The 27493-nt window shown below is 36.8% G+C and overlaps 1 protein-coding gene across 4 annotated transcripts in view; it reads right to left on the reverse strand.

Annotated features, from left to right (window-relative positions):
• Positions 1 to 13157: 13157 nt before the first annotated feature.
• The window catches only part of TNFRSF19 (TNF receptor superfamily member 19), an 88941-nt gene continuing 74605 nt past the window's right edge, over positions 13158 to 27493 (reverse strand). For all 4 annotated transcript variants that reach the window (XM_074303658.1, XM_074303656.1, XM_074303659.1 and 1 more), the window contains 2 exons: positions 26498 to 26900; positions 13158 to 16667 (listed from right to left, as the gene is read on the reverse strand). In XM_074303658.1, the coding sequence (XP_074159759.1) occupies positions 16659 to 16667; positions 26498 to 26900 (412 nt within the window). In that variant the 3' untranslated portion in view covers positions 13158 to 16658. The remainder of the gene's footprint in view (positions 16668 to 26497; positions 26901 to 27493) is intronic.

Here is a 27493-nt window from a genome sequence, read left to right on the forward strand (position 1 = left end):
AGATTAAGTGAGCGTGCTAATAGATAAATAAGGAACTTAACTTGTTAAGGGCTAAACCAGGAATCTCTTATAGCTGAAATGGGGCACATGTTAGCTAAATTCAATCCCTGGACCTCAGCCGACTCAACCCCAGCGCCAGAAGCAACCTCAGCTTCGCCCCCATTCAGGAGTGGTACTATAGAGAGTATAATCAAGATAATTGAGGAACAGAGTTTACTTGTAACCTGGGTACAGATTGTTAAACTCTTGGCTGCATTAAGACGCACATCCCCTTGGTTCTTAGAGGAAGAAAAGATAAATGTAGATAAATGGAAGCTAGTGGGATATGAAATGAAAGAATTTCAAGCAAAAAATGGGCCTCGTTCAATTTCTGCAGAAGTATTTTATATCTACAACATAGTTCAATTAGCCTTAAACTATCAAGCAAGTTGTAGGAGAAGGAAAAGTTCTAAAAATGAACAGAGGAGGAAGTGTGAGGAAAAAAGGAAAGATCAAGATCTTTCCCTAGACCAAGAGGATTTAAATGAGGAATTATGGTATGGTTCTCTTGAAGAAGCTTCAACCCTGCCTAGAGAACAGATTATTGACAGGCCCACATCAACCCCACCTTCAGAGATGGAGGAAGAAAGAGGGGAAGAGGCAGAAACACAAACAGAATTGCCTGTGAAGCAGCCTAAGCCTATGACAAGATTAGAAAAAGCATTGGTTAAAGCTAAGAGAGAAGGACAGGATATAAGTGATTTTATACATGCATATCCTGTGATTGAAGAGATTGACTCTGTAGGTAAAAAAAGGAGAAGATATGCACCTTTAGATTTGAATAAAATTAAGGATTTGAAAAAAGGTTGTACCCTTTATGGGGCTACATCAGCTTATGTCAAAATGTTACTAGATGGTTTGTCTTATGAAGTCCTAACCCCGAATGATTGGAAATCCATAGCAAGGACATGTCTGGAACCTGGAGAAAATTTATTATGGCTTCCGGAATTTCATGAATTATGTAAAATTCAAGTCAGATGCAATTTGGAAATAGGAGTTAACACACAATTCACTTTTGAGCACTTAGCTGGTGAAGGTCAATATGGAGAGAATTCGGAACAGATTAATTATACCATGACAATATACGAACAAATTGCTAAGGCTGCAATAAAAGCTTGGGGTGTCCTTCCTGGACAGAAAGATCGTGGAGAGGCTTTCATTAAAATACAGCAAGGTCCCAATGAACCTTTTGCAGATTTTGTGGGACGTTTGCAAACTGCTGTCAAAAGAACTATTGGAGAAAATTCAGCTACAGAAATAATGACCAGACATCTGGCTAAGGAAAATGCCAATGAGATTTGCAAAAGAATTATATGGGGATTAGACAAAGATGCTCCTTTAGAGGAGATCATAAGACGCTGTGCTACAGTGGGAACAAATGCTTTTTACACCCGGACAATGATGAATGTGGAAAGACAGGGTCCCTCCTGGCAAGGGCCTTCTAGAGAAACTCGGCGATGTTTTCAATGTGGAAAAGTTGGACATCTAAGAGCTCAGTGTAGGTATGGAGATACAGTGAGAAGACAGGGTGAAAGAAGACCTAAAACCCCATGTCCAAAATGCAACAGAGGATTCCATTGGGCATCAGAGTGTAAAATAATTCAGGGAAATGGGATGAGGGGCCCAGGTCCAGGACCCCAGGCAAAAAAGACTTGGGGCATGATGGCAGCTGATGTTACACCCAAAGAGCCTTTAGAAGGTCAGGACTCTGATTTGATCAACCAGCAGAAAAGCAATCACATGGCAGAAAGGGATTACCTGATAAGTGAGCCAAAAGGCAATCAGATTGCAAAAATGGATTACACTTGGGGAGAATACAGGCCTTTTAAACCAACAGGGCTATATCCAGTGCAAACAATTCCAATGTAATTGCCAGGTGATGAGAAGAGATTTAGAAAGTGGTAAATAGAAGGTAATTAGATAGGTTAATGGCCTGGGAGAGAGAGTTTGCTTGTATTTCTTCAGCAGGAGAAGGAATCAGATGGGTGCCAACGAGTCATATTCGCCTTGTCCATCAGAGAGAGACAGAAAAAGAGAAAGACCTCAAAATAAAGGAGAAGATCTAAGAAACATCTGACACTGAAAGAGCATGGATAATAAGAAGACTGTTAAAGAACTTTAAAAACCAGCAGGAATCATTGGACTTCCTCACACAAGATGAGATTAATGGACAATGGACTTATGGACATTTATAAATTTTCAATTTATGATTATTTGATTATGTTATATACTTCTAGCATGTGTTACGTTACTATGTTACTATATGCTTATGTAATTTATGTAATTATCTGTAATACTTCCCATATTGATGGATTTATGTTTAAAGGTCATTTATGTAATTATCTGTAATACTTCCCATATTGATGGATTTATGTTTCAAGGTCATGACTGTCCTATGTTCTAAATCAAAAGAAAGGGGGAGATGTTAGGATTACTAAGTGAGAACTCAGGTTGTCTGCATAGTGACAAATGTGAGAATTCAGGTTGGACAATTACAAGGTGAGAACTCAGGTTGACTTGATGGAAGGAGCAGGCTCATTGGCTGAGGTGGTTCTTCCCAGAAGCCCTTGCATTATCCCACGCCCATTCTCTGGGAGAATAAAAGAGAGAACAGTGGGCCTGGAAAGTGAGTCTACATGGAGAAGGACAAGAGCTGGAGGAGATTCGAGAAGAAGACTCTGAATTGCATCAGGCTTGACGGGGCTCTCTGCAGGAAGGGAAGTCACTTCTTTGGACAAGAGTTAACAGCAACTGCCTGGAGACAACGGTTCGTTACAGGAAGAAGAATCTGTCGGAGAGATTTGAGTAGAAGACACAGCAGATCTCTTCCCAGAGAGCGATCAGGCAGCTTCTGGAGACGACAGCTCGCTACATATATACATGTATACATTTATATATATGGGTATATATGTATAAAATATACACACATACATCTCTGTTATATATGTATATATTTGTACATATAATATACAGACATACACACATCTCTGTGTGATATATATGATGCATGTGTGTATATATAATATACACACAAACATACATATATCTATGTGTGAAATATTTGCAGATGGATATTTATATATGTGTGTGTGTATATAAGATATATATATACAAACACATATCACTGTGCATATGTGTTTATGTGTATGAACAAAGTAAATTCAAAATATATATGAGGTAACTTAGAAATGAAGGCACTAGCACCTGGGAAATCAAGAAAGGCCTCTTGAGCTGAATGCTTGAAGAATCCAGAAATTCTGTGAGGTAGAGGTGAGGAGGGAAGGCATTCTAGGCCTGGAGGACAACTATAGCAAAGGGATAGAGAAAGTAGATAGATTGTCATGTGGGAAGAATGGAAAGTAAACAGGACACTGAATCCTAGTTCCTAGTTTCTAGGCCATGATTTTTCTCAGAGCCACCCTAAGATGGTCAGATCCATTTGAGATAAAGATCTAGTTTGGAGAAGTTCTGGGAAGTTTAACATATTTTAGTCTTAAGGGGTTGGGTGTGTGGGTGGGAAGCAGAGCTAGATCTGATCTGGAGAACAACTCAGAATGTTAAATCTTGTTTTGTCTCTGGCACTAGGGTTTGGTTTTATGGAAGAATTTGTGCACTGATCCAGGGTCACTTCAGGACAAGACATCCTGAGTCTGTTCCCAATTGGAATCTCTTCTCCAGATCCCTCTAAGATTTCCCTCATTTAATTCCAAACACCCCAAGGGTGAAGATTTTATTTGTCATTTATTCTTAGGAGCACCTTGGGGGTCATGAGGTTCCCTGAGACACTGAGAGACTTCGAGGTACAGCCTCAGTCTGTTCTGGAACCTCAGAACCTCAGACTATACCCACTAATGTCCCCCAGCTTTGTGTTACTCCCTTCTGGGCACTGCACATCAACATCCAAACTCCTTTGTTAGGAAAATGGAACTGAGGATGGGAGACAGGATCTGTTTCCTATTCCTTATCCTTAATTTCCTGCTAAGGGTTAAAGTTTGCCTACTGGGCTTTCTGGTAAACTCCCTATCTCTGAGGTAAATTGAGCCTTTTCCAGCTAACAGTCTTAATAAACAGCAACCACAGTAAATGATTCATCCTAATCTCTGCCTGGAGCACAGGTGATAAAAGAGGCTCACTCTGGGGTGCTAATGAAAAATGAAACCAGTGAACTAACAGCTTCCTCCATTCCCTCCTGGGTGAGCTATGGTGCCTCCTTCACCACCACATCTGCCTCCTGGGAAATGCCTTATTCCCTTCACAAACATCTCTCTTTTTCTGATGTTGTCCGAGCTGTTGGTGGCACCCACAATTCAATCACTCACTTTCCCATCTTTATCCATATCTACTGAGTTACCAAAATCTCTTTCACCTTCTTCAATCAATCAATATTGATTTTGATTTATTCCATTTATTATGATGATTATTTATTATTGTTGCTTAGTCATTTTTAGGTATATCCAACTCTCTGTGAATCCATATGGGGCTTTTTCAGCAAAGATACCAGAATTATTTGTCTTTTTATCTTCCAGATCATTTTACAGATGATACAACTGAGGCAAAAAAAGCATTAAATGATTTACAATTAGTAAGTGTCTAAGGCTGAATTTGAATTCAGGTCTCCCTGACTCCAGACCTGGTACTCTAGCCACTCTAGCCACCTCTCTGTTTTAATTTATGTAATAATATCAGCTTAATTTGTCTTTCCATTTCCCAAACCTACTATGTGCTCTTCTTCCTTTGTAAATATTTCCTCATGCTATTCCTTATACTTAGAATCTCACACTCTTCCCATCTTGTTCCCTGCCTCTGCCTGTTGAATTTTTGCTCATCCTTTAAAAAGTAACTATGAAGACTTCTCTCATTTTCCTGGTCAATAATGGCTTCGTATTGGACTTTAAAAAACTCTAATGTAATATTATATGTTCAAGTGATTTGTTTTATTGTCAATTTAATGAAATGCAATTAGAGCCAATTAAATTAAAACATAAATGTTTAAGAAATGCCTACTATGTTTAAGACATTGACTGTGTCAAGTTATGGGGATGCAATGACAAAAGACAAATAATTCTGGCCTTCTCCATCCTCATTTCTGTCTCCTGGCTTCCCTGACTCCCTTCAAGACTCCATTCAAATCCCACATTCTGCAAGAGTTCTTATCTGGGCTCTCAGCTGCTATTGCTTTTTCTCTTTCCATGTACACTTTCTATATTTTGTATAGGCACAGTTTATATGTTGTGTCCATTAGAATGTAAGTTTGTTGAAGTTAAGGACCATGTTTTAGCCTTTCTTTTTATCCCCAGCTCTTATTATAGGGCATGGCATGAACTAAGTGCTTAGTAAATGCTTTTTGACTGATTGATAGAGAGTGAAGACAGCAGGATCATAAGTCTAGACCTGGAAGGAGCCAAAGAGTCCATTTAGTCCAAGTCCTTCCTTTTGTAGATGAAAAACAACAATAAAAACAACTACTATTACTACCACTCCCACCCTCACCAGCTCCATCACTGCCACTGTTACTATTACTACTACCACTACTACTACTATTACCTCTACTTCTACTACTACTACTACTACTATTACTATTATTACTACTACCTCTATTATTATCTCTACTACTACTACTACTTCGACTACTACTACCTCTACTTCTACTTCTACTACTATTTCTTCTCTTCTTCCTCCTCCTTCTCCTCCTCCTCCTCCTGCTCTCCCTCCTCCTTCTCCTCCTCCTCCTCCAACAAATTGAAACCTATGGAGGTAAAACGACTTGTTTATACTTGGACAAATAGTAAGCACCAGAAATGAGATTTAGAGTCATCTAAATGGCTGTGAATATCTCAGCAATCCCTGAAGGAAATCACTGAATACCACATTTCCTTTATTCTTGTTATGACTAGGTTTTCTTCTGCTGGACACTGAATGATCATCATCATTGGTGAAATCAATACTCAATGGGAACAGTCTCTAGCTTTATAGCTTTGATATTTCAGTAGGCCTTCTCTCTTCTTCTTCTTTTTCTTTTTGATCATATTCTTCTATCCTCTCACCCCATGATTTCATTAGGATCTGAATTAGATTAGGATTCTCTTAAGCCTCTTCAAATTGTTTTTCTTCTTAAAGCTTTTATGACATTAAAAAACAAACAAAAAAACCTTATGAATTGTTTGAATGACCTGACCCAAAAGACTAGTCACTAGATTACTATAATTTTGAAAGGGAAGTCTCTGCTACATTGTCCCACAAAGTGAGACCTTGTCCCTGTGTTATTCAGCAACTTTATCAATTCAAATTAACATCATAATTGTCATAAAGCTGGAAAGATAAAGTCAGAATTGACACAAACTGGAAAAGTGAAGTAATTTACTGAATGACAAGATGCATATATACAAAGACCTCAAAAGACGAGACTAGTGGTCTGCAGTTAATAAAACTAATAGGGATAAATTCAAAGTCCTATGTTTGGGTTCAAAAAAATCAACCACACAAGTACATGATAAAGGATCAGTAAAGGACTTTATATTTTATCCAACAGACAACAGGCAGACAATGGAATTTATACAGTGACATATCCACTCTCAAGAAAGATCACTTTGGCAGCTGAAGGGAAATTAGACTGGAGTGAGCAGAGATCTGAGTCAGGAAAACCAATTATGAGACTAATTATTGTAAAACTTAATCCAGATAAGAGGGGCTGAGACTCTGAATGAAGGTGGTAATTCTAAATATAGAGAAGTAGCTGAATTCAAATCCCTAATGCTATATTGTACAGGGTTTACTTATTAAGTCTTTATTAAATAAATGAATGAATGGATTATATATGTGCATTCTAGTATATTTGTTTAAAAAAAACTTGTCTCTATTTTATACAAGCCCCTGAGGGTTTATCCTAGGGGTCAGTGGGAGAATCTATTTTTGAGAGCTATTTTAAGAAATAATTTTTTAATCCTCAACAAAGGAAAACAGCCTAGGACCTGGGCATTTTCTAAATCACTTTCCTTCTTGTTCATGGTATTATACCTGATTGTGTGCATTTGAAATTAAGCAGACTCATGCCCTGCTTATTAGTGCTAATAATAATGAGGACTGCAGTGCTGCAGGCTTCCTTCCTATGCTGGGTGGGCATGGCCAAGTCCTGCTTATGTTAATGGGGCTTAGGGGCTCACTATTTGCCTTCCATAGTTGCATTGGAGGTCTCACAGCTGCTCTGCTGATCCCCTGGCTTCCGAATCAGGATAGAATAGCCAACACTGCTTAATTTTGGCTGAGACTTTCACTAGATCTTCCCAGCATGTAGAGGTCTCTCTGCCATATCTGTGCTGGGCTGCATTCCCCCCTCCCAACACCCTCCTCACTGCTGCCTGATTGAGACAGACCTTTCTTAAAGTTCTTGCAGAAGATATTTTGGACAGACTTTGATAGTGTGCTTGTTTAGCTTTTTCTAACCACCTTGTGAGTACTTGCTATGGATGATTTCTATATAAAATAATTTTTTTCAAGCTCACATGACTTTCAAAAAGAGTGAACACGGGCTCATAACAATGTGATTGCCACTTGCAGGAAATCCATGTTTCCACCATGATGAACCCTCATGAAGTCAAAATTCTAGTGCTTCCTTCTATGTGATATCTTTCCTGATTCATGACCCACCTAGAGAAATCCTGGAAATCTGATTCTGTCTTGTTTTGGTGTCCCTAAAGAATTCTTAGTTCCTTTGCAAGCACTCAGGCTTACAAAGTTTATTTCAACAGTAAAAATACAGAAAAGACACATTTTGAGCACATATAGACAAGAAAACTCCCATATTTCCTATCCAGAATGTTCCCTGTGACACTAAAATTTCCAGCTTCCCTCTCTGTTTCTATATAGTCCAAATGACTCACAGTATCCACAAAGGGGATTGAGGAGGTCCAATTTGTTCTGTGTTACATTTGATTCTTGTTGCACTCTTTAGCTATCCTAGCTCCTTCCTGAACAGGTCACATGTGAGATTTTATCTTCTTGCCTCTTTTTCTCAAGAAGGATTATTTATGCCAGGTGAAAATGCGGGGAAGAGATGCGAGAACCATCCCTCTCTTTATCTGGCCTGATCCTACTTCTAAGTCCTACTTCTAAGACTTGCTCTCCACCTATGTCACCTTCAGCTTTGAACACCTCCATTTGATACTTGGTCTTCTAGTGGATGTCATTCCTTGAAAGAATGTAATGGATGCATAGATTTCATTCCATATCTCCACAAAGCTTGGAAGTATGGTATGTGGTCTGAGGATTCATTCACAGTCAACTATGTCCTTGGAAAGTACACTGCCAAGGTAAGTGAACAGATCTACAGCATTCAAAATTTCTCCATTTGCTATAATTGATTTTCCACATATGGATTGTGTGGTTCTGATTGGTGGAGAACCCGTGTTTTCTTGGAGTTGATTATTAGGCCAAAATTAGCAGAAGCAATAGAGAATCAGTCTATACTTTGTGGCCTTAAAGAAAAACAATAACTATCTTTCTGAATCTCCTCATCCTAAATGTGTATAGCACAAAAGAAACAGGCTTCCCTAATCAACAGATTGTAAATTTAAATCTGGAAAGTACCAGATCATTAAATCCAACCTCCTAATTTTACAGATGAAAAAACTGTGGCAAATAAAGGGTAAATAACTTGCTAAAGATTCTATACTAGTATCTTAGGTAGAAATTGAAGCTAGATTTTTCTGCCTCCAAGCCCAGTACCTTAACTATTCTGCCAAAGCAACAAGCCACTCTTCTGAGTGGCTTCAGGCACAGACTCCTGGATGGTATAGTAAACCATTTTCCATAAATATTCTCAAGCAGACCCTGTCTTCAAGGAGTTTACATTCTGATGGAAGAAGTTAATGCATAAAATGAAGCTGATAACTGGAACAAGGCAGAGAGAGAGGAGGTACTCATTTCAGAAACCTGGTAGGGAAAGTCCTCAGTAAAGTGTGGAGAGGAATGGATCCAATAGTTTGGCTATAATAGGATAGGAGGTTGATATAGAAGAGTTGGACAGTACAAGATGCATAACAATTGTTAAGAAGCACAATTGGTGCCTCTTAAAAGCCACTTGACCTTGACCAACTTCCTTACACTATTAATTGCAAGTAAAGGGAATTTCTTCTGTAGGGAGCATCCTCTCCCAATTAAATCATCATGAATTTTTTTTCTCATTTCTTCTTTCTCCTCCTATCTCCTCCCACCTCCTCCCAAATCCTTCAATATTGAATGATCTGTGGAGAACTGGAATCAGTTTAAAATCTTCAAATTCATAAAGCAGTCTCAAATACATAGTAGTATTGACAGAGAGACCCAAAGCTCCTAACTGTGAAGCAGAGAAAATGCCAAGACAGCATTTCAGAGCTTTTATTTTATTTATATTATCAACAAAGAACAGAGGCCTAAGAGGAAAATCCCTCTGACTGAGATCTGCCCAGAGTTAACTTCAGCCCCAACTCACCCTACAGAACACAACCACTCCAGTCTTAAGTAGGGATGATTGGTTAATGCCATGAGAAAGTTTCTTAAGTTCAAAGTTGTGTATTCACTGACTAATAATTTGATTTCTAAACAGTGGAAGCTGCTTATAGAGACCACCCGTGTTTCCACAGAAAAGATGTCTCCCTGCCTGATTGGTTCTGAAATGAAGGTTTTATTAGCTGAGTTTCACCCTTTGGCTTGTTTCCCTTGCCCTAGAAAGCAAGCCAAAATGAAATAAATGTGATATCAGATGCAGTTTAAGAAATATTATGGTACAGTTTCTTCATGATCTTGAATGAAACTGAGTTTACTGATTGGTCCAATTGTGGCTAAATGGTCACTATCAGTAACTTACCAGCTAATAATGCTATAAATCAAAGACCCTGTTCATGGGTGTTTGCAGAGCTATGTACAGGCAACCTGTCACTATATACTGAATTCCACCAAGAACATTTAAAAATTAAAGATGATTTGCCCACTTATTTTGCTCATAGACTACCATTTGGTTTCAAGATGGCAGAATGAATCACTTGAACTTCACAGAATATCTAGATGTCATCAATATGGAAATCAATCTATCAACAAGCATTTATTGATGATATACTTTAAGAAAAACAATAATAATTGACATTTATTTACTATTTCAAAGTTTGCAGAATGCATTTACCAATTTTACCCAGGCTCTGTCACTTATAACCTATACACTAAATCTCTATGGATCTCAGTTTGTCCATCTGTGAAATAATGGTCTTATGATCTTATTTAAATCTCATATGAACTCTATGAGTTAGTGCTGATTAACCCTTGGTGTTCAAGTGAGGACTCCAAGGCTTAGAAGGATTATTAAATGGCGTGCCCATTATTATGATAACTAGGCAGAGGCTGGATTGACTTGTCTCCTTAACTCCAAATCCATGACTTTATTTCACTATGTGCCAGTTTTGTGCCAAGGGCATTCAAGGATACCCAGGGAGTACTATGTAACACATTATTTCTGCTGTCAAAGGGATTGTGTAGTTGAAGAAAATTAAAACATGTTAACTAGTTGGAGAATAATAGAATTCTATTAGATCAAAGTAGAGAGAAGACAGATCAGAGTATGTAGGAAAAGGTGGAGAGAAGGCAAACTGAGCTTTGCCTTGAAGGATGGGTAGATTTTAGATACATGTGAATAAAGCACTAGCTACTATAGATAGGGGAAGGGTGTTTGGGGGAGGAAAGGCAGACAATAGGAGCAAAGGGTACAGAAAGAGGGAATGAGTGGTGTGTGTGTGTGTGTATACCTGAATGTATGTTGTGTATGTGCATATGGAGGTTGGTCTGTCATCTTAGGGTGGTATTGTGGAAAGAGCAGTCACTATAGAATTAGAACACTCTGGTTCAAATCCAGAATTGAGAAAATGCTTTGAGATCCTTCTCACTCCAATCTGGTTCTGACCAGCCTTCTGGTTTTATTTCCCTTTATTCACTGACACATGTGTTACTTTCCAGTTTAACTCTTCTTGGTACTTCTTGATTTTTCTTTCAGGTTTCTCTCTTCTTTGCATTCAAACAGGCTCCACCATCTCTAGAATGCACTGTCTTCCTTTGTTGAAATCCTCTTTCTTCAAAATGCAATTCAAGTGCATTATTTCACCACAAAATCTTACCTCATCCCTCCAGTTTAAAACAATTTCTCCCTTCCTACATTTTTATGCTCTTCCTTTAAACTCCTTTGCTCTTTGTATCACATATTTTTGTGTATACCATATAACCACAAATATGCAGTTATAAGTTATTAAAAGATTAACATTATGCTAAGACTTTTAGGTTTCTTTGATTTATAAGCATCTTGAAGGGAGAGATAATGTTGTTTTTCCACATCTGCCTAGATTATTAGTTGTGTGACCTTGGATAAATCACTTAATCCTAATTACTTCACTTCCTCATCTGTAAAATGATCTAGAAAAGGAAATGGCAAACCATTCCGGTTATCTTTGCCAAAAAGCTACCCAAAAGCAAAAAACCCAAATAGGATCACATGGAGTCAGATGCATCTGACATATCCATTGCCCAACAATGTAATAAGTATTTATTTATTAAGTTAGTTAGAGAGCACCCTTGTATAATTGTGAATACATAGGTGAACCATAGAACCATAGGAAAAAAATACTAAATCCTACTATATATGATTGAATATGATAAATAAAAATACCAAATTAAAGAGCATACTACAAGGGGTTCCTAATATATAAATCAAAATTATACAACATTCTTTTAAAGACATGATAACAGAGATAACCTTGATAACCAGGCAAAAACAAGCAGATGTAAGTGCTTGCCAGATATGTTGGCTATTGCCATGGAGCAGGTTCAGAGTATTTCCCCATAAATAGTAAGGTCCTTTAGAGAGGGCTGTTTTCACATGATATATTGATTGTATAAAGCCTCAAGAAATTACAAAGCCTCCTGAAAGATATTTGTAAACCCTGAAAAATATTTGTTGTAACTAGGAATATCCAAACATAACTAGGAATAACCAAATGGATGAAAAGACTCTATTGTTAAAATTATGATATGAAGTTGAATAATCTATAAAGCTCATCTTTATGACAATGAGTTTTGCCCAAAATTGAGTAGAAGCAGTCATGTCAATTGGATTTCAGCTGAGAATTTGCAAAGAGCTTTTAATGCCTTCAAGCTTCTTTCTGAAAATAAAAAGCCCATATTTCTAACACTAATATCCTTCTCATGATATTATATAACTGCAAGTCACAATATGCTTCAATTTATGGAGAGTTAAAATTGAGTCTCACCCAAAAGACAATGGCAATAGGCCACAATGAAAGGAATAAACCACTGCACATTGAAAATGAAGAGTCAGGAAGAGCTGTGGGGTAAAGAATGCCATTGACAGGAGTGGATGATGAGAAAAAAAGGTTATATCATGAGATAACATGGATAGTTCACATGCCCTATTGATAATCATCCAACATCAAGAGAATTTGAGAAAGAATCCATCACTTTGAGTGCATCTCCTGTGGCAGATTTATGGACAAACACTCCAGGATGGCATGAACAGGATATGATCTGTACCATAGAAAAGAGTTCCCAAACTGATGAGATCATAGGTCTGTTGTGGTCATGAAGAACATCTTTATTCTCTTTATAGTATGGAGAGGAAGGAAAAAATATTACAACCAGCTAAAAATTCATGCATGTTGAAATATAGAGAGCAACAAATTTGGAGTCAACAAATTTGAGTTTCAACATTGACTTTCCCTTTTGTAAACCTCAGTTTCTTTACCTATAAAATTAAAGTGTTTGGACTAGATCAGGGCTTCTTAAACTTCTTCTACTCATGACTCCTTTTTGCGAGAGAAAATTTCATGTGACTTCAGACATACAGATACATAAAATAGGTATGCAAATCAAACATTTACTCATAATAAATCATAAGTCCACCAACCCTACATTGTTACATGACCCCATTTTGGGATGCAAACTACAGTTTAAGAAATCTTGGATTAGATGTTTCCTGATATACCTTTTAATTCTAAATTTAGGACCCTGAGAACTATAAATCTCTCCCTTTCAAGATCTAAATCTTATCATTTCATGAAATGACTTCTTCATTGGACACACAAATAAGAACAATTTAAGTAACAATTTTATTCACAAATAAAAAAAAAGCACCACACAACTATTTATACAAGAAAACTATAATTTATGGAATTTAAAAAAAGTTTCATATGCAAAAAAAGCAATGACGCAACCTAAATTCATTCAAGCTGACGCCCTTAAAGTGGCAATGGACGTTTTCTACTGGCACAGACCACAGTGCTTGACCTAAGCAACATAAACAATAGCAATTCAAAGTAGAAAAGTCTATTTTAAAAAATATGTACAATATACATTAAAGAGGAGGGAAAAATCCTATGCTTTAATTCAGTGATCTTATTAGACACTTCATTCTTTGAATGAATTTCATACATAATAATGTTCAAGGGTATACTAGTAAATTTTTAACAACCAGCTCTCCAAAACAAAAAAAAGTATGTGTGACATACTTTTAAATTTAATTAATCTGCATTATATTTCCCCCCATCAGTTTATTAGGTCTGGACAATCATCAGAACAATAAATCAAGTCCTGATTTGTAACATTTACTAATTCCCAAGGTGTACATTCTCATGCTGAATATTTAATAATCAGCTCTTGAGAACTGGTTCAAATTGGCTAGAGCATACCCCCAAAGCTGTTGAACCAAAAATTATCACACGATAAACTCCAGCAGGCTACATGTTTTACATCATGAATTATTTGAGTTTCTTGGCACACATACCCTGAAAGGTTAGTCTGTTGACTGTTATGCAACATTCAAATAATATCTTTAGGAATCTGGATTGAGCACTGAGTTTCTCTAAAATATTAACCAAACTTAGAGAGTCAGCAGAACATTATCATATGCTTCTTCAGCAGGTAATAATGAAATGTCCTTGCAGCAACCTTTCTCCACAGATCACAAGTGATGTTTTGAAATGCAAGGCCAAAATTTCATTCACATCATTGAGAATTGTCTTTGAAGTCAATTAAAAGTTCTTCACATGGAAAAAAAAATACTGAGGCTACACAAGAATGATTTAAAAAAACCTAACAGTTCCATTGCTCTGTTTGTCATAACAAAAGTGGCAGGGTGTAGAGGAAAAATATTGAATTGCGAGGCAGAAGACTTGGGTTCTGCCCTTGCCTATGTTACCAGCGAGCCATGTGATCTCAGGCAAGTTCCTTAATGACATTGGGACTCAGTTTCCTCACCTGTAAAATGAGGAGTTTGAATCAAGATGGCTTCTGAGATTTTTTTTTTCTATTTGTAAATCTCTGAATAGATAGAAAATAACTGAAATTGATTACATGTACTCCTGAGTTATAATGTCATTCAAATTGATGCTACTCCTTACTATACTTTTTTTGTATACCTTGCTTTGTTGATCTAAATGAATTATGACTTGTTTGTGGTGAGACTATGGCTACACTTTCAAAAGTTTTTTTTTTAAGGATTTATGCAAATTGTCCACAAAAGAGGGTTTTTTTTGAAGATTTTCATACAAGTCAATAAGCATTAGACTTTTGACTAGATGAATTTTACAATACCTGCCCTGTGTAGTCCCTTTAACATGAAAACCAAGTTTCTTTTTATGTCTGCACTAATAGCATTCCTGTTAACTTTTGGTTAGCAAAGTATCCTATACAATAACACACATTAGATTTTCTTTCTAATGGGTATAATGTTTTTCTTAATACTGAAACATACAAGATTGCTCTGATGCAAATATTTGACTAAACTGATAGTAATGTTTATACTTAAAAAAATCAACTCTGTCCATGTGTTAGACATGGAAGATCATAGACTATAAGAAACCCTATAATTTCCTATTACAGCTGGAAGGAAGTGAAGTAATGTGATGGGAGAGCAAACAAGACAAGCTAACAAAGATGTACCTCAACCCCACACTGACTGGTGAGAGGCAAGGCTATTTGGAAGAGGACATATTACATCTTCTACTGTTGTTGAGTTACATTGTACAAAATGAGAGGGAAAAATCTGTTTGAAAAGATAGAATTAACAAGACTGGGGGGAAAATGAATGTCAACTTTAAACCTTAAATGCATAAAAGGACAGGAAAAATAGGGACAATGTTGATGAGATTAAAATCAATGTTTAAAAAGTGCAAGTGTGGCCAAGAGTTAACAAGAAGTGTTGGTTAAAAGACAGAGCAAACCTGATTGTGTAGGCTCTAGTAATGAAAAGGGGAGCCCTTTTTTAGCATCTCCTTAGCCAAAGAAAAAGGGAATACACTCCAAAAATAGGCACATTTCTTTTAACCCTGACAGAGCTATTTTTTCACTAGCAAATCACTTCAGAGTATCCAGTGCATAAATCTAGAGGCAATAAGGGAAGGAGTGAGTGCCTTTATGATTCTTCTATTCTCCTACAGGTAAGTTAATAGTTCTGTGGGGGGGCAGGAAGAGGCTTCAGTACCATAACACTAATGCAAATAACCCTTTTTTAATGTAACTATAAACTACCGGCCTTGAATACTGAACTGTGAATTCTCTTCTGTTTTAAATGTATTGTGGAGTTTTATCAAAGGTTACTAACAAACTTTATACTCTAATGGTGGATGAACCTGCTCTGTTACAGTTTATTAAGCCTTCAATACAAAAGGCACTTCTTTAATAAAAGCTCTTTATCCTAGAAATACTGTTTAACTATGACATAGACATTTCTGAACTTTGGAAGCTCAGCCTTGGAAACAGATGTAACATAATAAAAAGTTTCCTCATAAATAGATACATAAGTGTATTATCCTTTGTTCACAAAGAACCACTACTGATAAGATGTATCCATTGTTAGTTAGGGGGACAGTAATGGTGATAGATCCACTCTCTTGTGCACTCTACATTATGACCAAGAGTATACATTTGTCAAAAACCTGGTTATCATCGAGGATGCAGTTTAAATATGAATTCTTCTTTATAAGAAGCTAACCAGCCTGAGTAGAGATCACCCCAAGTCTTTGGACTCATTAGCACTCTAACCCCCTGGGCAAGAGAACTTAACTTAGACTATCAAAAAAGGACCTTTGTACAGGAAGAACTCACTTCTGAATTCCTTCTACATCAAAACTAAACAATTTAAGCCAACATCCAGCATGATGCCATTTACGGTGTGCTTTTGAAAACAAAATGTGGATATCCACATACGTGCCATCTCTTCAGTTTCATGCAGTCATTTGAGAGAGGAATATAAATCTTAACTCAATTCTTTTTCCTGCTATATGGACATAATCTCTTTAGCTTCAAGCTCAATCCTTTAGTGATTTCAGTCACAAATGTGGCATAGAAACTGCTTGTTTGGAAGAGATGCAAAGTATCATGAATCTGTCTTTAGTCTTTTTCTCAAGTTATGCTTGAGTTTCAGCTCCCAGCTGGTCTGGCTCAGACACAATTGGCTGAAAGATTTGAAATGCGACCAATTCTATTCAGCTCTGTCAGAAACCATCCAAGGTCCAGACACGGTTCCGTTCCCCAGTGTTAGCAGAGTAGCATTAGGATTATGTACACTTCCATTCCTGGTAGAAAAGAGTCCTTTAGGCTTCCTAAAATCGCAACAGAAGAAAAAAAAAAGTTTGTTAAATACAAACTAAAGGAAATACAAGGTAGATCATAGACTCAGAGCAATTTCATTTTCAAATGTCCCTTTTGCTAAAATTTTATGCTGGCATTATACTCTATGTTATGTAGACACTGTAGATATCCATACTGTACATACTGTGACACTGCTCATGATGTTATCTTCAAACAGTGAGCAGCATAGAAATCTGAGCACAAAGCAATTTAATATTTGCAAATTCTAACTAAAAGGTTCTAATTTTATGAACAATAAGAAACAAGTACAGATTTTCTCTCATTCTCCAAAAAAATGACACAAGAGCCATATTCCACTAGGACCATCTCCAGTTATTCTGATAATATTATCTCAGTTTATCTTCACGACAACCATGGGAGATAGGCTTCCACAAAATGAGGATAATTTAATAGCATCTATTAGTTGGAGAATGGCTGAATAAGTTATTGTATATGAATATTATTGTCCATAAGAAATGATCAGCAGGATTATAGAGAGGCCTGTAGAGACTTACATGAACTGATGCTAAGTGAAATGAGCAGATTGTACACAGCAATAACAAGATTATACAAAAATCAATTCTGATGAACATGGCTCTTTTCCAATGATCTTGTGATGAAGAGAGCCATTTACACCCAGAAAGAGGATTATGGGTACCGAGTGTGGATCACAACATTGTATTTTCATTCTTTTTGTTGCTGTTCCCTTGCATTTTGTTTTCTTTCTCATTTTTTTTTTTGATCTGATTTTTCTTGTACAGCAAGATAATTATGTAAATGTGTATATATATTGGATTTAACATATATTTTTCAACATGTTTAATATCTATTGAATTACCTGCCATCTAGGGGAGGAAAATTTGGAACACAAGATTTTGCAAGAGTTAATGTTGAAAATTATCCATGCATATTTTTGAAAATAAAAAGCTTTAATAAAAAGCAAAATAAAAATTTTTCTTCATTTTACAGAGGAGAACACTGAAGAAGGCAGAGATGAAATGATTTGGCCTAGAGTCACACAACTAACTATCAAAGGCAGGATTTGCTTCTGGGTCTTCTTGACTACTGGTCCAATTCTACAACTAAACTTAACCCACTTCAACAATTCCAACTACCTGCTAATATTGCAAATTATCGTTGTTGTTGTTTATCCTTTGTTCTCCTTTCTTTTTTTTTTTTTTTTTGGAGGCTGGGGTTAAGTGACTTGCCCAGGGTCACACAGCTAGAAAGTGTCAAGTGTCTGAAACCAGATTTGAACTTGTGTAGCGAGCTGTCGTCTCTAGAAGCTGCTGGATCGCTCTCTGGGAAGAGATCTGCTGTGTCTACTCAAATCTCTCAGACAGATTCTTCTTCCTGTAATGAACCGTTGTCTCCAGGCAGTTGCTGTTAACTCTTGTCCAAAGAAGTGACTTCCCTTCCTGCAGAGAGCCCCGTCAAGCCTGATGCAATTCAGAGTCTTCCTCTTTCTCTGAGAGTCCTCTTCTTTTATTCTCCCAGAGAATGGGCGTGGGATAATGCAAGGGCTTCTGGGAAGAACCACCCCAGCCAATGAGCTTGCCCCCTCTATCAAGTCAACCTGAGTTCTCACCTTGTAATTGTCCAGAAAACCTGAATTCTCACCTTGTCACTGTCCAGACAACCTCAGTTCTCACTTAGTAATCCTAACATCTCCCCTTTTCTTTTGATTTAGAACATAGGACAGTCATGACCTTGAAACATAAATCCATCAATATGGGAAGTATTACAGATAATTACATAAATGACCTTGAAACATAAATCCATCAATATGGGAAGTATTACAGATAATTACATAAATTACATAAGCATATAGTAACATAGTAACATAACACATGCTAGAAGTATATAACATAATCATAAATTGAAAATTTATAAATGTCCATAAGTCCATTGTCCATTAGTCTCATCTTGTGTGAGGAAGTCCAATGATTCCTGCTGGTTTTAAAGTTCTTTAACAGTCTTCTTATTATCCATGCTCTTTCAGTATCAGATGTTTCTTAGATCTTCTCCTTTATTTTGAGGTCTTTCTCTTTTTCTGTCTCTCTCTGATGGACAAGGCGAATATGACTCGTTGGCACCCATCTGATTCCTTCTCCTGCTGAAGAAATACAAGCAAACCCTCTCTCCCAGGCAGTTAACCTATCTAATTACCTTCTATTTACCACTTTCTAAATATCTTCTCATCATTTGGCAATTACATTGGAATTGTTTGCACTGGACACAGCCCTGTTGGTTTAAAAGGCCTGTATTCTCCCCAAGTGTAATCCATTTTTGCAATCTGATTGCCTTTTGGCTCACTTACCAGGTAATCCCTTTCTACCATGTGATTACTTTTCTGCTGGTTGATCAAATCAGAGTCCTGGCCTTCTAAAGGTTCTTTGGGTGTAACATCAGCTGCCATCATGCCCCAAGTCTTTTTTGCCAGGGGCCCTGGACCTGGGCCCCTCATCCCATTTCCCTGAATTATTCTACACTCTGATGCCCAATGGAGTCCTCTGTTGCATTTTGGACATGGGGTTTTAGGTCTTCTTTCACCCTGTCTTCTCACTGTATCTCCATACCTACACTGAGCTCTTAGATGCCCAATTTTTCCACATTGAAAACATCGCCGAGTTTCTCTAGAAGTCCCTTGCCAGGAGGGACCCTGTCTTTCCACATTCATCATTGTCCGGGTGTAAAAAGCATTTGTTCCCACTGTAGCACAGCGTCTTATGATCTCCTCTAAAGGAGCATCTTTGTCTAATCCCCATATAATTCTTTTGCAAATCTCATTGGCATTTTCCTTAGCCAGATGTCTGGTCATTATTTCTGTAGCTGAATTTTCTCCAATAGTTCTTTTGACAGCAGTTTGCAAACGTCCCACAAAATCTGCAAAAGGTTCATTGGGACCTTGCTGTATTTTAGTGAAAGCCTCTCCACGATCTTTCTGTCCAGGAAGGACACCCCAAGCTTTTATTGCAGCCTTAGCAATTTGCTCATATATTGTCATGGTATAATTAATCTGTTCTGAATTCTCTCCATACCGACCTTCACCAGCCAAGTGCTCAAAAGTGAATTGTGTGTTAACTCCTATTTCCAAATTGCATCTGACTTGAATTTTACATAATTCATGAAATTCCGAAAGCCATAATAAATTTTCTCCAGGTTCCAGGCATATCCTTGCTATGGATTTCCAATCATTTGGGGTTAGGACTTCATAAGACAAACCATCTAGTAACATTTTAACATAAGCTGATGTAGCCCCATAAAGGATACAACCTTTTTTCAAATCTTTAATTTTATTCAAATCTAAAGGTGCATATCTTCTCCTTTTTTGACCTACAGAGTCAATATTTTCAATCACAGGATATGCATGTATAAAATCACTTATATCCTGTCCTTCTCTCTTAGCTTTAACCAATGCTTTTTCTAATCTTGTCATAGGCTTAGGCTTCTTCACAGGCAATTCTGTTTGTGTTTCTGCCTCTTCCCCTCTTTCTTCCTCCATCTCTGAAGGTGGGGTTGATGTGGGCCTGTCAATAATCTGTTCTCTAGGCAGGGTTGAAGCTTCTTCAAGAGAATCATACCATAATTCCTCATTTAAATCCTCTTGCTCTAGGGAAAGATCTTGATCTTTCCTTTTTTCCTCACACTTCCTCCTCTGTTCATTTTTAGAACTTTTCCTTTTCCTACAACTTGCTTGATAGTTTAAGGCTAATTGAACTATGTTGTAGATATAAAATACTTCTGCAGAAATTGAACGAGGCCCATTTTTTGCTTGAAATTCTTTCATTTCATATCCCACTAGCTTCCATTTATCTACATCTATCTTTTCTTCCTCTAAGAACCAAGGGGATGTGCGTCTTAATGCAGCCAAGAGTTTAGCAATCTGTACCCAGGTTACAAGTAAACTCTGCTCCTCAATTATGTTGATTATACTCTCTATAGTACCACTCCTGAATGGAGCTGAGGTTGCGTCTGGGGCTGAGGTTGAGTCGGCTGAGGTCCAGGGATTGAATATAGCTAACATCTGCCCCATTTCAGCTATAAGAGATTCCTGGTTTAGCCCTTAACAAGTTAAGTTCCTTATTTATCTATTAGCACGCTCACTTAATCTTTAACAAAGTTTCCTCGTTACTCACGGTTCTGGGTCAGAGAGACTGAGATCTAGATTGGAAGCTTTTCCACTGGAATCAGGACTGTGTCTGTCCCTGTTCGGGCGCCAAATTGCGAAGGTCTGGTCTAGCTCCTCTTGTCAGGATAAGCAAAAGTCCTTGCCCCACGTGTGGACGCCAATTGTAGCGAGCTGTCGTCTCTAGAAGCTGCTGGATCGCTCTCTGGGAAGAGATCTGCTGTGTCTACTCAAATCTCTCAGACAGATTCTTCTTCCTGTAACGAACCGTTGTCTCCAGGCAGTTGCTGTTAACTCTTGTCCAAAGAAGTGACTTCCCTTCCTGCAGAGAGCCCCGTCAAGCCTGATGCAATTCAGAGTCTTCCTCTTTCTCTGAGAGTCCTCTTCTTTTATTCTCCCAGAGAATGGGCGTGGGATAATGCAAGGGCTTCTGGGAAGAACCACCCCAGCCAATGAGCTTGCCCCCTCTATCAAGTCAACCTGAGTTCTCACCTTGTAATTGTCCAGAAAACCTGAATTCTCACCTTGTCACTGTCCAGACAACCTCAGTTCTCACTTAGTAATCCTAACAAACTTGGGTCCTCCTGAATTCAAGGTTGGTGCTCTATCCACTGCGCCACCTAGCTGCCCCTTATCCTTTGTTCTCAAAGAGCATCATGAAGTCAGGGAGGGGATGCCATGACATGAAAGTGAATTGGATTTAAGTGAGGGAGGGCTGGGCAAGGTCACTTGCCTCATTTTCCCCTCCAGAGACATCTGGGTCCAGTGGCCAGATATAGAGCAAGATGACTGAAGATAGCCCTCAATGTTGCAAATAGGTGGTACTTATCATTTCTGAATGTTGAGCCCTTAAAGTATAAATAAATCATACTGGAGGGAGGGAGGGTTATATATTGCTTGTTTTCTACAAAAATAGAAAGGAGTCTATATATAATGCCTTATTGAGTTTCTGGGAGATACTGTCATCAATTAAGCAACAGGACAAAGTTTGTGGATAATCGTGGTATAAGATAAGAAGACTTTTTTTTTTTTTTTCTTCCAATTGTCTCAAGGGAATATGCACAATCAGCCTCTGACAGATATTTCTAGCAGGAAGGAACCTCTGACCTCTTGAGGGCAGTTTGAGGAATAGACACTCCAGGGGGAAAGAAAGCATTATGTTTGGCCCTTTCAAAATAGGACATTGATTTCCGGAAATCACAAAGCAAAGGTACTTTAGGCCAAAAGGAAGAGCATACCAAATATATATGTACACATATACCTATGTATATCATAAGTTGCATTAAATATAGTAAAATCAAATTAGTTCAGATACTACTAATGTATTGTCTATTCTGGCAAACTTTTCTTTATCAGGGAATGTGCTGTGGTGGAAGAAAAGGACTTCTTAAACTTTTTTCACTTCTCTTTTCGCCCAAGAAATCTTTAAGTGATCATGGGCAGATAGATATATTAATTAGGTATGCAATTATAAACAATACAAAGGAATCTAGGATGATTCAGACAGGACCAAGACTTAAAAAATCATTTTTTTTTGACAATCTATAGAGATTTGCTGAGCAAAACATTCCTGTGTACAAGAATGAAAGGAGGATAGAAACAGATGCTTTCAAAGTACTGATGGGTTATCCTGAAAGTTTGTTTTCTTAAGTAATTAAAGTTATTGACACAGTAATTATAAGCCAGTCTTATCTGCTTATTAAGGAAAATCCTTAGAGATATATCCTAGCAACTCTAGTATATTAAGTTAACATGTCTATATAAATTTTTTTATTATTAATTATAGTTTTTATTTACCAGATATATGCATGGGTAATTTTATAGCATTGACAATTGCCAAACCTTTTGTTCCAATTTTCCCCTTCCTTCCCTCCCCCCAGATGGCAGGTTGCATGTCTATATAAATTAACCAGAATAAGAGCAAGCATTTATATATGGCTTTAAAATTTGCAACTGTTTTTACAAGTATCATTTCATTTTGTTCTTGTTAGAACCTAGGAAGTAGGTGCTGATGTTATTCCCATTTTATAGATGAGCAAACTGAGAGGAGAGTTAAGTAACTTTCCCAGAGTCACACAATTAATAAGTGTCTGAGGTAGGATTTGAATTTAGGCTTTCTGACTTTAGGTGCAGAACTCTATCTACTCCACCACCTATGGAAATAATGATTGATTGTATTAGGAATAAAAATGAAAATATAATTCATATTTTTCATTGATTCGTATGAACTAATAAATTTGATAACCAAGTCAACAACCCTGACTTTCTCTGAAATTAGCCTAAATCAGTGAAGTTTTACATCTTTAATATTTTCAGAAGGTCAGAAGGTCTGCTTTCACTGGTAGGGGCACTCCATATACTGATATAAACAGTGAATCCTCCACACTTTATTAAAGATGATTTGCTTGGGCCAAAAGATGAATTTCCTGTGGTGATGAGCCTCTGGGCACTCAGCTGGCCTGGTCCAAAGGGGGCCAATCTGTTAGCAGGTCTCTTCTACTCAAGGCCTTTTCTATTTGGTAATTCTTGCCAAGGCTTGTGCTTCCTCTGTCAATGGCCTTACTGATCTCAGGGTCACATTTCAGGATGAGAAACTGGAGGAAGAGCTTAGAGAAGGAAGTTTACTCCACAATCAAATTCAGCCTCCCAGTAATTTGGATTTAAAGAATTTTTCCTGGGCTGATTGAAGTATACAAATATAAAGAGAAAATAATTTGCTAAATACATTAATTACAGTAAGCAAGATTCCAAGAAGGATGTCTAGCCCATTTAAGGAAACTTGAGAACTTTACTATATTAATTTTTGAATGCTAATGGATAATATTAAATACAAATGAAGTGTGGATTTTTCTGGTCATTAAGGCAAACTCAATGTGTTCACAGTAATCCTATTACCATATAACAAGAGTTTATTGGTAAATCAACAAATATTAATAAGAAGATGTTTCTGTTTATAAGGCCCTACATCAGTAAAGATTCAAGGAAGAGATAGGCCTGGAATAATACTGAGAAGCCCAACAGACTCAGACTTTCCTGGAGAAAAATTATTGTGGCAGACCTTTCTTCATCAGGCAACAAGCTGTAGTAGAATAGAAAAGGGCTTCTTAAACTTTTTCCACTTCCCTTTTTGCCCAAAAAATCTTTACATGATCCTGGTCATGTAGATATATTAATCAGGTATATAAATCAAACATTTACTGAATAAATCATAATTTTGCATTCCCTTACATGCAGTTCCATATAGGAAGTTTTGGAATGGAATAGTAGATTTGAGATTAAGAAGATCTGGGTTGGAATCATTTCTCAGGCACTTGCTAGCTATTTAACCCTGGATAAGTCTTTGTGACTCAGATCCCTAACATATAAAATGAAGTAATTGGACTTGAGGTTCCTTCAAGGCTTAATTTATTATCTTAAAATATTCACAAATTATATATAAAAAGATTTTTCATTAATAATATGTATATGAATTGACTTTAATATAACATTTATACATAAGATATAATGTTAGTATTACAATTATATCTGTTAATGTTGAAAGTTTTGTTATCTAGTACTAATAACTAGAAGCAGGTAGGAGAGACAGAAATCTGGAACTTGGAAGATATAAATTCAAATCCAGCCTCAGACATTTACTAGCTATGTAAGCAAGTCACTTAATCTCTGTCTCAGTTTTCTCAAATATAAAACCAGCACCTACCTCAAAGAGTTGCAAGGATCAAATAAGGTAATATTTATAGAGTGCTTAGCACAGAGGCTGACATAGTAGGTATTTAACAAATGCTTGCTTCCTTTCTTCCTTCCATATTTTTATAATTTTCTTATTGAGTAAGGGTAAATTAGTACAAAAAATGATTGCACCATTTGTTGCATAGTCTAAGACCAATATTATCAATTAATTAAAAAAACTTTAGCAGTCATAAAAACATGACAATAATTCTTTTATACTACCACCAACAAAATAACACGAAAAGAAAATGAGACAAAAAAAATTCCTATAGAGAAAATTCATATAGACTTTTCACTGAAATATTTATTTTTCAGAACCCTTACAGAAATAAGTTGAGGTCAGAACATGTAGAGTACCCACAAATATTATATTAAAATAGTTGATGAAAGGCCATTAAGTGGTCAATAACTAATAATTTCATGAACTGTCAACATCCTTGGTTTAAAAAAAAAGTTCTGCTTAAGAGTTTATACTTGTTTAAATTATTCAATCTCTCCCCTAACAAAGGTTAACAATAAAGGTTAAACAATCAAAACCAGTCAGTGGAAGAATCACAGACTTATAGAATTTAGTGCTGGGAAGGACTTCAGATAATACCTACGAAGGATAGCTGAAGGAGCAGAGGCCCAATGACTTTTTTAATACCATATAATCAGTTAGTTAAAAAGAAATCATTATTGAAGATTCAGTATATTAAAGGTAATTTAATAACTGAAAATTCAGTCTGTGCAATTAGAACTATAGGATTTAGAGACATAGGGGATGTTAAAGACCTTTTACACCAATCTTCTCATTTTATAGATGAGGGAATTAAGGCTAATGCCTCCCTCAAGATCATATAGATAGTAAACAAAATAGCTGGAATTCAAGCATAGGTATTTTAATTCTAAGTCCTCCAGTTATTCCAATATCGTAGCTATTATTCAAATTTAATTTTCAAAGTATCATGATTCAGTATAAAAAGCCTGAGAAAATAGATCTTTAGTCTAATTAACACAAGCCACAAGGAGTCCAATTTTCTCTCTAAAAATGCATATTGGATGGAATGGGAGCCTATTCCATCTTGCTGACCACCCTTTCTGATTATTATGTGCTGCCTGTTCTCAAAAACTGGATTCTCTCAAAGCACACATTTGGTGAATACAGGGAGGGCATTATATGAACAGGCTGGGATGACTCCAGAAAGGAACACACACACACACACACACACACACACACACACACACACACACCCCTAATACATAAACTATTTCCATTCAGCAAACATTTATTAAAAGCCTCAAAAATCAAAGGCCTTACAACCAGAAGAGATGTTAAGGGATCATCTATTTTGATTTACTTTTTTAAAATATTCATCTAGGGCCCAAAGTGCATTATCTATAGTATCTCACTGAAGCCCCCTAACAATCCCATGGGTATGTCATAGAATTGCTATCTCTGTTTTTCAGCAAGGAAACATGCTCAGAGAGTTAAATTGACTTGCTCAACATCATGGAACAACTAATGAGAAGAACTGGGATTCAATTTCAAGTCTTCTGGACTCTAGTCTGGAAGTATTCTGTACTAAGCACTCTGCCTCAACCCTACTTCAAAATACTGGATAACACATTAGCCTCTTAGTACAAACAGGACCCTATTTATGACCAATACAGGATTTTCTAGTTTGAAACAGGATTTTAGTAATGAAAAGCTTACCAATGAGGATATGGAATATGTTATAAATTTTGATATACAGGAATTTAATACCTTCAGAATCCTTCCAAAAACCAATTCCCACTAATTTTTTTTTTTTTTTTTTAAGAAAAAGAATATCAAATTCTCATCAAGTGTACTGTAAGAGCTATAATTTCCCAATTACTAACTCAAAACCAGCATTTCATTTCAAGGCTGATCTAGTACATATAGATGCTCAATAAACACTGATATTAATCATCTTTTCTTACCTGGAGGGAAGGTTGGGGAACCATAGTCACGTTTTCCTTGTTTTCTTGCTCCAATTGGTCTCTAAAAGATAAAGTCTCCTGAGTTAGTGATGGATCTGTAATTGTGTTTTGTTGAGACCATTCAGTAGTTTCTGCCAAGTTTTCAGGATGAGAATGAAGTGGAGCCACTGTTCCAACCAGATCCTGGCTACTGTTTGAATCCAATGTGTCTGAGTTTTCGATTTCCAGGTTGAGTGAATTTCTCTTGCCTCCATTCAGTTCCAAGTAAGATTCAGAGAGAGAAAGTGTGTCACTGCAAATGGGATTCTGCATGAGTGGCCAGGCATCTGAAAGTTCACCGCAGGTAGAATGGGAAATGGAACCAAAGAATGTTGGAAGCATTTCCCCCACTGAACTTGCATTCCTGGGAAAACAACAAAGCAAAAGTAAAATTAAATTTTAAAAAAGAACATCAGTAAAAAACAAAATGGAGAAAACTTATAGAAAACTAATGTTTAGAGATATGAGAAATGATTACCAAATTCTTAGAACTTGTATATAGTTCTCCAAATCTCATCTTTAGTGCTGTCTGCTATCCTAATTTACTTACCTTATCAATTTAAGCTAAAATAGTTCATTTGTTTTAAAATAGATCAGTTGGCTAATCAAGGGAATAATAATCATTTTACAAATTCCTACTATGTGTCAAGTACTACATTAGGACCTGAGGATACAACAATGAAATGAATGCCCTCAAGGTGCTTCCATTCTATTGGATATCCATAAAGCCATCAAAACCACATAGTCACCTGGAAAATCCATCTCCAGTAAAAACATAAATCACAGTTCTGCATAGGGAGTAATTAAGTGTATTCAACTGGTAGAAGTGAAAAAAGTATAAAAAGAGTGCTGGATTGTAAAGCAACTCTAAATGAACTTGCCTAATTTGGGGACATTTCACAGAATAGTCATCAGATATGTCATATGTGACCTCTTTCAAATTCAGCATTTAGAAAC

This window comes from Sminthopsis crassicaudata, chromosome 3, assembly GCF_048593235.1.
Source record: "Sminthopsis crassicaudata isolate SCR6 chromosome 3, ASM4859323v1, whole genome shotgun sequence".
NCBI lineage: Eukaryota > Metazoa > Chordata > Mammalia > Dasyuromorphia > Dasyuridae > Sminthopsis > Sminthopsis crassicaudata.